The 12856-nt window shown below is 36.6% G+C and overlaps 1 protein-coding gene across 3 annotated transcripts in view; it reads right to left on the minus strand.

Moving 5' to 3' along the window:
* The window catches only part of QTMAN (queuosine-tRNA mannosyltransferase), a 310769-nt gene that overhangs the window by 270071 nt on the left and 27842 nt on the right, over positions 1-12856 (minus strand). For all 3 annotated transcript variants that reach the window (XM_007467473.1, XM_007467471.1, XM_007467472.1), the window contains one exon: positions 10844-11047. In XM_007467473.1, the coding sequence (XP_007467535.1) occupies positions 10844-11022 (179 nt within the window). In that variant the 5' untranslated portion in view covers positions 11023-11047. The remainder of the gene's footprint in view (positions 1-10843; positions 11048-12856) is intronic.

A 12856-nucleotide genomic window follows, 5' to 3' on the forward strand; every position in this document is an offset into this window, starting at 1 on the left:
CTACAACTGCCAAGAGTGGTACGCTCTTTCAGATAGGGTAACTAAGCTGGGTGAGATATAACTTAGCTCTGGGAGAGATCCACTTGGAGAGAGCCAAACCAGAGGAAAGCAGAGTCAAGAAAACAAGAGGCCTAATCACTGGATCCAGCTTTGCCTGGAGTCAACCACTCTAGGACTTTCAGTTACATGAGCCAATACATTTTCCCTTATGTTTAACTGATTTTGAATTGGGGTCTATCATGTGCAACTAATAGGGTCCTGAGTAATAGAGCCATCAAAGGATACTCATAACCTAAAGCAAAAGCTCCCTAAATTCTTAACCTTGAATTCAAGAATGTTCATGAACTAGACAAAATCTGCCTTATCCTCCCAACCTGATGTTCCACAACTCCTCCTAACTCAGAATATGTTTGTGCTAAACCAAGATTTTAGAGATTTCCAAACATTTCCCAATTTTCCTGCATTAATACCTTTGTTCACAACACTTCCTTCTTCTACAGCACCCTTCCACGTCACCTCTATCTATTAAAATCTCTAACATCTTCTCAGGAGGTCTACCTCAGAATTTCCTGAATGAGGATTAAACTCCCTCCTCTGTACTTCTTTAGTGAATGCTACCCTCTTTGCAGTCCTGACTCTTCTGTGTGAGGTCTATAGTAACATATTCAGTATTTAGTGTACATGTCTTATGTTCCATGCCCTATAGAGACAGATAGCTAACACAAAGGTCAAGCACCTTCTCTTTGAAAAGGCAGATATAAACATGACATTCTGAGGCTGGAACAGAAGATCCAAACAAATAAGTCATATCAGAACAACTTAAAAGATATAAGCACTACTGGAAAGAATTATGGCTCAAAAGTCTCTTAACTCTATAAATAAAAGTAAATATTCAAGAAGATACACAAACAAGATAAGGAAATAATTTCTGTATTAAATGAAGCAGTGGTTGATAACAAAGTTGAATGAGAGACAGAACAAATTTGTCTTTTGTGTTAGAATTCTTTAAATCTTGATCTTGATTTTAATTCCTTGTTTAAGACATCATAGAACTCAGTAGAAGAAACCAAAACCTTTAGTTACAGATGAAAAATATAAGACTCTAAGGTTAAAAAACATGACTTTTCCAAGGCCAAACAACTAATTGATGGCAGAGTTGGGATTAGAACCCAGAACTGCTGATTCCCCTACTAGAGTATATTGTTTCTTTCCAACATGAGTGATTTATATTTTTTATAAACTCCTTTATGTATATGTACATTTAAATATATTTTATTGAAGAGTATCTGAAGATGCATTCTTGGACAGAGTCTAGACCAGAGGCTACAAACATAAAGGCCTAAATGGACCAGTTAAGTAACATAAATACAGAAGCAGGTCAGTATAAAACAATGGCAACTAGTTGTATTTGTGACCAAAACAAAGAATGTCTATCTGTCTTAAAAGCAGTAAAAATTAAAAATGCTTAAATAATTGCAGCGGCCAAGCGAAATACTTCTTCGGGACAAATTCTAATCTCTCATTTATCCTATAGCTTCCACACCATATATTAAAAGGCCACTCTTCATGGGTGGCTATTGCCAAATCTAAAAAGCCTTAAATATAATCATGTGAAATTTTACAAGATTATCTCACACATATGCTAGATTCTACAAAGTTTCCTGAACTAAGAAACATTTTTTTTTCCAGAAACATTTTTATACAGGGGAAATTCCAGAAAAATATATTTTCTATTATCAAAATTTACATAACAAATGATGATTGATATCATAGTATGATTAATACAACCCATAAGAATAAGTGAGTAAGTGTATAAGGAATTATTTAGTTTAATCCCAGAATTCTGAGGCCCTTAAATGTCTCTAAGCAGTCTCTGTGCAGAAGAGACGATATCCCTGGACACATGATACTGGTAGTGCTGAGAGCTGAAAAAAATAAGCAAAATTAGCAAAGTCAATTACAACCATATTTTGTTTGTATTTTCAAACCCACAGATATGAAAGCATTCATTCAACCATATTTACTCAACAGCTACTATCTGCTAGGAAGCAAATTAAGTACTGGAGATAAAAATGGTAAACAAGACAAATATGGTCCTTGTCATCACGGAACTCACAGAATAATGAAAAAAGAAAAAAAAATAATAAAATAATTACAAATTATATGCAATGTAACTAATATACATTAATTTAGGATGCTGAAATAGATAGGCTGATCAGGGAAGGCCTCTCTGAGAAGGTGAAGGATGGGAAGAAGTAAGCAAAGGTGTGGGGAGGGGACATGAGTTAGTGTTACCAGCTGAAGGACCAGCAAGAAGCAGCAGCACCTGAAGCAGGAAAGAGCTTGACGTTTCAGAGTAAGTGAACAAGGCCAATGCCGCTACTACAGCACATCAGTGAGATGTCAGGGATAAGAGATGAGGTTGCAGAGGCAGGCAGGGCCCTATGAGCCCTATATGTAATCTGGATTTTTACGTACTCAAGGTGAAGTCACTGATGGTTTTTAATCAGGGATTATTTAATCCAAATTACTAGTATAACAATTGGATATACAGGAATTAAATTTTCTTTCAATCAACAGAGTTTACTAAATGCTTAATAAGTGTCAGCACTGTACGTCCACGTTTGTCAAGTCTGCCTTTACATCACCAGTGCTCGCATAGGCACTGGCTCTGGACGTAAAAGTTCTTAATACATGCTGATGAAGGGGAAAAAAATGGAAACAAGCTTAGAAAAGAACCAAAAGATACCAAGTCTGGTCAAACGATCCCACCCTCCTGCCCTCTCTCAACTACATGTATTCAGTCACCAGGAATTTCTCCTCAAAAGGGAGTGTTAAACTTTGATGATCAGCATGAGATGGTGAACAAAGAGAAACATAGGAAAGACTACTTACAGGAAAAAATTTACTAAAATATAGGATTATGTTCTTCAGAAAGACAGAAGAATGAAAGGGACATGTATGCTCTTTTGTAAGCACAAGACCTGATTCAGCTCCTGCCTTCCGCCTGCAGTTATCTTTGTGGGCTGGCTGGTCAGGAGGCCAGCAGGTCCATCATGTGAAAGAACCACAGAGTATAAACAAAGAAGAGATGCACAAGAATTGGCCATTTAATAAACAGGACAGTGTGTCCAAAGATGGCTAGGAGGCCAAATCTGATCCCAAGGAAATAGGTGAGTGTGAAAGCTTCCCTAAGAGGGGAGGCTTAAGAGAAGGGAAGGGTACCAGAGTATCTGCACCACAGCTTTAGAAGCCCTGAATACAGGATGTCAGACACTCAGACCTGTGCACACCCTATACAGCTCCCAAAGCAAACATATTTCATTGACTAAGACCTTAATAAAAGCAGAAACACTTTCTCAAATAAACAAACAAATGTTGGGAGTGGAAGTGCAATGAAAATACCTAAAACAACTAGATTAGAAGCACTCTAAGATCAGACTCACAGTTTCAATTGTTATGTGAAAAATAAGCATGTGACTTCTAAAAGCAAAATTATGAAGGTCCTTACTCTACAGCCAAAGTATTTTTATACAATAGTATGATTTTGCATCCATTTTAGGGTGTTTGGGGGGTTTTTGCTCTTTCCATTTCCTTCATTAAAAATAATGATTTTCTCTCCTCTGTAAAAGTGTAATAAACATCCAGTTTGTCTTTTAAAATACAGTTGTCAAATTTCAAAGGTTAACTATATGGGAGATTTATCCTATAGGTCTTTAAGGTACAGAGTCTGTTCAAAATAATATCTTATATCCTGATGCACTGTTACCTGGGGGCTATATAGAATCTTAAATGTGAAATTTTATTTTATTTTTAAAATATGCTAGAAGGAATATTAAAAACATGCACTTGAAGTTCCACTGTTGTGCTTAACTCCTTGGAAGCAGTGGGTTCACAGTGCTTGCTACTAAGTATACAGACACTTTTGAATTAGCAGTTGATGGTGAGAATAAACTACGAACTCCATAACATGAAAAAAAATTTTTCTTGCTACTGGAATACTTTACTTCTTGACAGCACTGAAAAAGAAAGACAAAGAAAAGTGGAAAAGATAAAGTCTGGAAACCCTCCTTTAGGATGCTTGTGACACAGTTTCCAGTTTTGCAATGAAGGATGTGTTACAGTAATTTAAAAGTTAGTCATTCATGTGCATGTGCATGTCTTTGTATGTGAGAGAAAAGAGAGATAGGCAGAGAGAGACAGAGAGAGACAGAGAAACCGAGACTGACTGAATGGTTAGTTATTTGGTGTGCAGTATTATATTATTTCTGTGGCGTTGGGGTCAGTTACATTTTCAACATAAAAGTCCAGGTGGTTTTACACTGTCAATCAGAGGAGAGTTCACTGAGATGTAATATTGTGAACAAAGCCCTAAGCACTGTACAAATACTAAAAAGCTGCTGAGTGGACTGCCTAGACACAAGAGCAGATCGGTAGAAAAACAAACCAAAAGGGAATCCCACAATTAGGAAGTATAGGATAGGGAAGCTGGCCGGCTGGGCAACGGTGACAAGGAAACTCTCGGCCAGTTCTCATAAATGGAAGAGTCACATATGGGTCAGACTATGGGATGCTGCATTGTACCTAATGATAATATTATTTACGCAGTGTCAGAACATCATCCAAACCCCAAGAACTGTACGCAACTGGTAATGATATAAGAGCAGTGAGCTGGGCAGTACTGGAATGCTGTCTCTAGCCAAGTTCATAAACCAAGTAGAGAACTTCACAGTATAGCAGTTTGAGGGTAATTTGGTAATGGCAGGTACTGAGCACCACAAACAAGAATGTTATTTTCATTCATGAGTTTACCCGATAATTTTAAAAAAGCATCACATGTAGCATTTTATTTGGATTTAAAGAAAAACCTCAAGAGGAAAATTCAAATGACATGTGACTTCTATCGCTAAAAGCTAAAGAGAAATGTGCTAAGAAAAAATGAAAAAATCACATTTGCAAACCTAGAAAGACTCTTGGTTCCCAGACATCAGCCTCCACTATATCCCTTCTCAAGACCACAAGAGGCACTACCACCCACTTCTAATAGAGAAATCTAGTAATATATTTTTTCATCAAGAGGTAGTCGGGCTTAATTTACTTAATTAACCTACTTCAGCAAGCTAATGAGATAGCATAGTGGTTAAAAGCATGGGCTTAAAAAGAACGAACAGTGTATGGCCTTTGCAAGTGGCCAGACTTGAGCTCAAATCACGTATCTACCATAACTAGCTGTGCAACCCAGTGCAAGTAACCTGACTCTAAGCCTGAGATTCTACCTTTGCTAAACCAGGAAAACAATATCTAGCTTCCAGGACTGTAGAATGTCTACTACATGGTAAATGTTCAATATGTTAGCTATTATTACTATTATTTAAATCCATCAAATCTTACCTTGGTTATAGAGATGCAAAATGACTGCCCTTTGTATGCCTAACAATACTTCACTTACCTACAAATTCTTAACAAGTCATCATTTACTTTTATATTCCCAACTATGATGCACACTAATATAAAGGTGTCTTCATGATTAAGATGGTATTAAATTATTCAGAAAGGTACATTTTAATAAAATGATGTTTTATTACTAAAGTATTATTATATTATTCAGAAAGTTATATCTTTAACAAGAGGTAACAATTCAAAACAAGATATAATTGCCAAGCAAAGTAATTGAATTATTAATTTATAAAAGAATTGTTTGAGAAACCACCACCTTCCTTATTAATTTACCTATATTCACTAGTTTAGCCATATCTTTATTCACAAAGCCTAGCTAAAAACATCAAACATACATAGGTAGTTCATATCAGTTAAAAATGTTCACTCTCCCAAAGAAAGTTATGTTCAATGTTTCACAGCAAATAGTTCAATTAAGAACAAAAATAAATAAATAAATAAATCACAGCTTCCCTGAAAGAGAATCTGCTTAATGAAAAGACACAGTCAAGGTACCATTTAAGAAAATGGCAAATCATAACAGAATTATCAACAATCAAATATCACCTTAAGCTTGAATTTCACTTTATACATTACTTGACCCAACTGAACTTTCATTCAATTTAATTTCTATCCAACTATTTGCTTTCCTTGCCCCTCCTTAGACATTTAAAAAAAAAGAAAAAAGGTCAGAGGTTGGGGGTAGGGAAGGGAGATATCATTAATAATGATAATCAACACCAATTAGGACTAGTATGGCTACAAGAAACAGAAAACCTAAAAAACTAGACACTTGATCTCATGTAACGCAAATCTGGAAAGAGACATAGAAGCACTGGTGTAAACCGACCTGCACGAGGACCCAGCCTCTGTCTATTAATGGCGAGATTTTTAGTTAATGTAACAACAACTTTAATGATTACAGCTCCATTCGGATTTTCTATTTCATTTTGAGTAAGGTGTTAGAAGTTATGTTTTTCTAAGAAACTATCCATATTGTCTAAGTTTGCAAATGTATTAACATAAAATTATTAACAGTATTTCCTCCTTTTTATTGATGTGTGTCGTATCTGTAGCTATATTTTTTTCACTCCAAAAATGAATTGTGCCTTAAAAAAATAAATAAAGCATGCCTGGATTTATATCTGTTTTATTATTTCAAAATCACTAATTTTAGTTTGTTCATCTCCATTTTATGTATATATATATATATATATATATATATATATATATGCTTTCAATTTCACTATTTTTTACTCTTTTTATTGCTTCCTTCCCAGTACTCCTCCTAGATTAAAGTAAGAGGAGCCCTGCCCTGGGCCAAGCTTTAGAAGGCACTGCATATCACAATTTAAAAAGACAATAATAAAAATAAATTTATTAAAGATGATGTGGCTGCGACTGTCAATTTAGATGCAACCCACATTGTGATATGCAGTATGTTCACTATGACTCAGTTCTATTTTTTAGTATCCATTATAATTTCTTCTGTGACCCATGAATTATTTAGAATTATGCTTTAATTTCCTGACTTACAGGGTTTTTGAGGAATCTTTGTTAATGATTTCTCTCCTGTTCACACTTCAGAATGATTTCATCTGAGGGGCGAAGATCACTGGCAGAGGGCTACTGGGGCCTGTTGCCTGCACTGGCAGAGCAGCTACTCCCCCAGGCAAAAAGGGCTGCAGAGACTGACAGCAGGAAGCTGGCCAGGGCACACAAGAGAAAGGTGGGAGGGATATGGGTGGGGCACCAACAACCTCTGCTACACTAATCCCCAGGCAAGTATCTTCATTCATTTCCAATGCACTCTTCCATTGTTTTGTTCTTATAACCTCCTTTCTTGGCACCAAAGATAGCACCAATAACACTCTTTGGCACCTTACTTTTGGTCACTTGTCTTGGAGAGATTCCAATAAGAGGACACAGAAAGCTTCCTAATTCAGGTTAATGCTGCACAGTATTTCATTTCAAGAACATAACATAACTCAGTTAACCAGTCCCCTTTATGAAAACTACGCAGCCACGGCTTCAAAGCAAGGTGACCACTCTAATTTCCAAATCCCTCCCCAGATCCGCTCTTACTCTGCTTGGCTATGAACTTAAAACAAAATTTAATACGTTTTATAAAACATAGCTAGATGTTTTAGGGACAGAGGGTTTTCAGGGTACTAGGTAGCTATAGCATTCCAGCTTTTCATCAGCCATTTATGGCAGCTCAGGTGTTTTGTCCTCATCTTGTCATCTGCTAGTTGTAGACATCATAACCACAATGAAACGCAGAGAAGGGGAGCTGGCTTTCTCTTTTTATAAGTAAAGCACAAAATAAAATAAAATAAACTTAGTTGGAAGAACCCCCAGAAGTCATCTATTTAAACTGAATTTGCCAGAATCCAGCACTAGCTTCAAGGAAAACTGGGAAAATCTGGCAGAGAACGGAATCATCATGACCGACTTAAGTCCATCAAGCTTCACTCCCAGGGGCTGGGTACTTAGCCATGCCAAAGAAAACTAATTCTGTTAACAAGGAAGAAGCACTGTTAGGTGGGCAATGATCAGTATCTGCCACAATACCTCAGATGGAATGAAAATATAACTGTAAGCATCTGAGAGTGAAAAAAATGATTTTAAGTAAGAGCGATTCTTTCAGTTCAGTAAAGATATTGCAGAAAGAAAGAAGAACGAAATATCTTTGATGCCTACTCTAGGTATATTTTAAGAAAGTAGAAGTGCTTGATGCTGGGACAAATGACTCATACATTTCAGAACATGAAATTTGAGGCCCATCCTCAGAAACATTTTTCTGCATTTTGTGAAGTTTCCAGAAGGCAAGCCTTTAATAAAACCTAATAATTACCAAACTACTTTTGAGAAAAATAAATTGTGGAGCTTTTGTAATCTGTAATAAAAATTAAACAGCTCTAAATGTGAATCATGATGTATTATTTTCACTGTCAAGATAAAGCAGAATCAAGCTGATTAATTAGGCTGGAGCATTTATTCTTTTAGTAATAAAATATTACCCAGATAACGAGCTTATAAAAACAATGACTATGTATACAGATGTTGAAAAAAATAACCTGTGTACCTACATTCAAGGTCTTTCTTATCAGACACATTCCTACTAGTTCAGAGTAGTTTTTGCATGGTATGCAATATTGGTGCTTAATCATTTTATCTTTATGAATTTTGGTGATTTCATTTGACAAATGTACAAATAGAGTAAGTAAATAGAAATCAAGAACTTTTCATATCTTTAAATGTCTCCACAGAGATCAGAATTATCTGGTGTAACAAAACGTCATTCTTGCACTTCTATCTAGAGTTGAGTGAGCATATTTTTTAACTTCGTATATAAGTTTTCAAGCTGCTGCTGTTTTTCTAAAAGTATTCAGAAAGGTTATTTGGTAAAGAGTAGATAGGTTATCGTTAGTCAAATATAACTGTAAGTTAGACTGGTGAGGTATATGTTTTAGTGAAGTCTGATTAGATTAATAAGTACCATTAACTGCAGCTTAAATGGCTGAGTTTGAAAGATCACAGATACCACTGTTAGGACCTGGAGGTTATGGCTATCAGAGAGTAAAACTTTATATTTTATGACACCATCTTTCAGAAATCTACCTCTCAAATAAGACTGCTTCAAAAAGCAATGTGATGTTTTACCTCAAATGCTTCAGACCTCAAACATAGTGGGGAAGCCACAGGCACAGAAGTGTTTGTTTGCATGCTATCCACACACATATATTTGTGATACAAAAATTCCATTCCAAAACGCTGCGTAATCAAAATGAAATCTAACAGCAGATACAGAAATGGTTTGTTTCAATGCTCAAATCATTGTAGAAATGTATTATATCATTTGGTATGTATGAATGTATTATATCAAATGGTAATGTTAAATGAAAATGTGCCATAAAGCCAACTGGATTACTTGACCTTAAGTAATATAATGCAATTGGTGCTGAGAAAATACAGTTAAATGAGATGTGAAAGCAACTATAAACAATCAATTTTAGCACAGCAACAGTGCTAAAATCCTGTTTAGCACTGTTTCAAGGCAACGACTCACTTGTCATTGCCTTGAAAACTTTTATATTGATACATGCACTGAAATTTCTAATACTACTAGTGAATCCACAATACTCACTTGGTGACTATCAGAATATAAAACATTAAATTATGTAAGGAGAAATACACTTTAGATTAGAAAAATACAAAATTCTCAATATGCCCCCAAACAGCTTTTACCTTTATAATCCCAAGCAACATGACTTGAGTGCTCACTGCTGTTCCATCTGACAATCTGAATTCTCAGAGGCGATGCATGGCTTTTATACACCAAATGGGTTATTTTCTGAATCCCCCAAATTACTACTAAGAACAGCAACCTACATTTAAATCTCAAGCTGCTCTCTCCCTTGTCTCTGCCCCACCTTACAAGCAGCAGCAGATGGATATGGCTGCTGACGCCAAGGTGAGCTCTGCAGCTTGCAACGTGCCCTTTCTCTAACAACCTAGCTGCTCGAACTCCATTCATTATCAGTCTGGCCCTCCCGACTCCTGCCACCACCAATGCAGTCCTACACAGAAGGGCCCAGAATGGTAAGAACATCGGATATGTAAACCACAGGATAATCTTCCACTATTTAACCATCAGGAGACATATGGCAGTAAGGATATTCAGGAGGATTCCATTCTACTGTTTCCTTAAAATGGAATTGGTATTTCCCATCCACACTTTTCAGTGTATCTCGTAAGCCCTTCTAATAGGTCCCCCTAGTTCCCACTTCCTAACAATTCAAAATTCAAAACTGAGGCCTGTGTCCCCCAAGTCTATTCATCCTTCCAGACAAAGCAAAGTTGACCAACTCTACAAAGCGACCTCCAATTTGTCACAGTCAAAATCAACTTCTCCCCTTTTCATACTCTCATGACACTTTAAAAACTACTCATCTCTGAATAGTCTTTAAAGACTGTAAGGGCACAGGCCTTGGTCATATCCATCTTTCCAACATTAGCTCCTAGTACAGAGCAGGCACCTTAAGACAGCATACTCACTAAAAGAGGCATGGGAGGTTATGGAAGCAAAAACCAAATGTGCACAAGATCAACTCTCATCTCAGGCCAAAAAATGTCATCATACACCCACACGTGCATGTGATAAAAGCACAAGACAAATGAGAAAAGGCATGCAGGCTCTAAATGAATCCACTTTCCTACCGACCAGGTGTCCTCAGAGTACAAACGTACTCGGCTGCTCTGCTGTCGCTAAAGGAATAGCTACTGTAGTCATTCTGACCAATTCCATAGTTGAAGGAAATCTCACAGAAGCCAACAGAGAAGCAAGCTCCTTAGAACAAGTACATTTAAAACAGGCTGGAGATGCAGCCTGGGCTCTAATTACCTGTAATGCTCACTGGCGGGAATATTCTGAGAGAAGTACAAAGCCGACGTCCGTGCTCTCCAGTGCCATTTCTTTGCAGGAAGGGTATAAAGAACACAGTATTCTAACTCTTCTTGAAGCAGATCCACCAGCTGTTTATGGGACCCTCCATAGAATGCCTCAATGATGAGAATACTCATTGGCCCTTTCAAGTCTTCACAGATTCTAGATATTAAGAAAAAAAATTTGTATAAATATTTTCAAATAAATATGTTAAAATATTATACCCAGAAAGCAAATAAAGTCATTTACAGACAAATTACTTTTTTAAATAGGCTTGTCCTGCTTTTTTAAAAAGTATATAACACTTGAGGTTTGTACTTTGGAATCAGTATTTTTATACCATTCATGTTAATAAGAGGAAATAAAGATGCTTTATTTTTCTGATTTCTGTTTTCTTCATGTCTTAAGATTACTTCCACAATGACTCAGTTTTTTCTCCTACCCAGGAAGTTTAAAGTTCTCTCCCACTGTGATCACTCACTTCCTGGCTGGAACGGCTATGACCCTGACTCAGTAACCTCAGCACTGGCTTGGCCTAGAGCTCTATCTAGACATGGACAGTCACTGAACTCATGTCCTAACTAACACTTTCACTCCAAGAGCGCTTCATTTGCATGGGCCTTTCCAGTTCAGGAATTCTCTGATTCTGGAACTCTCATATTAATCCATCTTTAAATTCATCAGCTACCAATGCCTCCAACGAATCCAAATTTAGAAGACAGCACACTCATATTCAAATCTCTATTCTCTAGTGTTAAAAATCTTTAGGATACAATTTCTTGAGACGCTTGACCACTTCCTCAGTTTTGTCAATATCCCACCCCCAAAGGAAGACCAAAAAAGTAAGGTAAAGCTATATGCTTGTGAACCAGCAAAGTTTCTACAACCTTATTTTAAACAACAAAGGCATTAAGAGCGATAAAGTAACATTACTATTAAAGATGTGGTAAAATTTTCACCACAGAGAATCGGCTGTCAAGCAACTTTTTACTTTAATAATATCACTTTTGTTAAAGTGCTCAGTGAGATAAAAATATATGTATGAATGTAAAAACTTTTATATATTTCAAATTATATGCTATTTCCTGTAAGAAGTAAATAAGAAATATCACTTGGTACATAACAACTACGTTGTTTAAAAATATTCCAGATGTTTGAATTCTCCTTTATGACTTAAGTAAACACCACTCGTTCAGAAAGCATATTGCTTTCCTTAATAATGTTGTTCCACAAAATTATTAGTCTCAAAAACTCAGTGATGCTCCTAACTAAGAAAACTGTGCTTTACTTTGCTCAGTCAAAGCAATGCCTGCTTAAATTACCTTTCAAAGCAAAATGTGTCAAACGGTTCTCAAAGAAATGACTGAAGTGAAAAAAGCTTATTTCTTGATGTCTTAAATCTTCCAGTGAGCATTTTTGGGGAAAAGATACAAACACATACTTCACTTATCTGTAAAACAGGAAGCAGTGCTCCTCGGGTGGAAAAGGTATGACTTCTGGAGTCAGGGAGATACAGGTTTGAAGCTCAGCTCTGTCATGTCCTAGCTGTAGGGCCTTGGACAAGCTACCTAACATTGTAGGACTTAGTCTCACCTTCTCTAAAATGGGGATAAAAGTACTAACCTCAGAGGTGTGCTGTGAAGATAAAATTGAAGCATAGCAGCTGACAAACAGAAATAAGGTATTTTGCCCCTCCCATTATTAGGATAAACCACCTTACTTAAGGAGTAAAGATAGAATCCTCCAGCATTTTAAAATCAGTTCTTTTCAAACACAGCTCCGTATTTACCAAGGAAAGGTGGAAAAGTAGATATACACATGCATTTGAAAGGCAGTGGGCGTTACCCATTCCCCATCAGCAGATTGTATTTCAAATACAAATCTGAGAGCACTGCAGATTTTGTGGGCAAGAAGTAAGCTCAGAGACTGTGCTATGCAGCTCAATTTTTTCAGGCTGGCTGATGACTTCAA

This window comes from Lipotes vexillifer, unplaced genomic scaffold (assembly GCF_000442215.2).
Source record: "Lipotes vexillifer unplaced genomic scaffold, Lipotes_vexillifer_v1.1 scaffold265, whole genome shotgun sequence".
Lineage (NCBI taxonomy): Eukaryota > Metazoa > Chordata > Mammalia > Artiodactyla > Lipotidae > Lipotes > Lipotes vexillifer.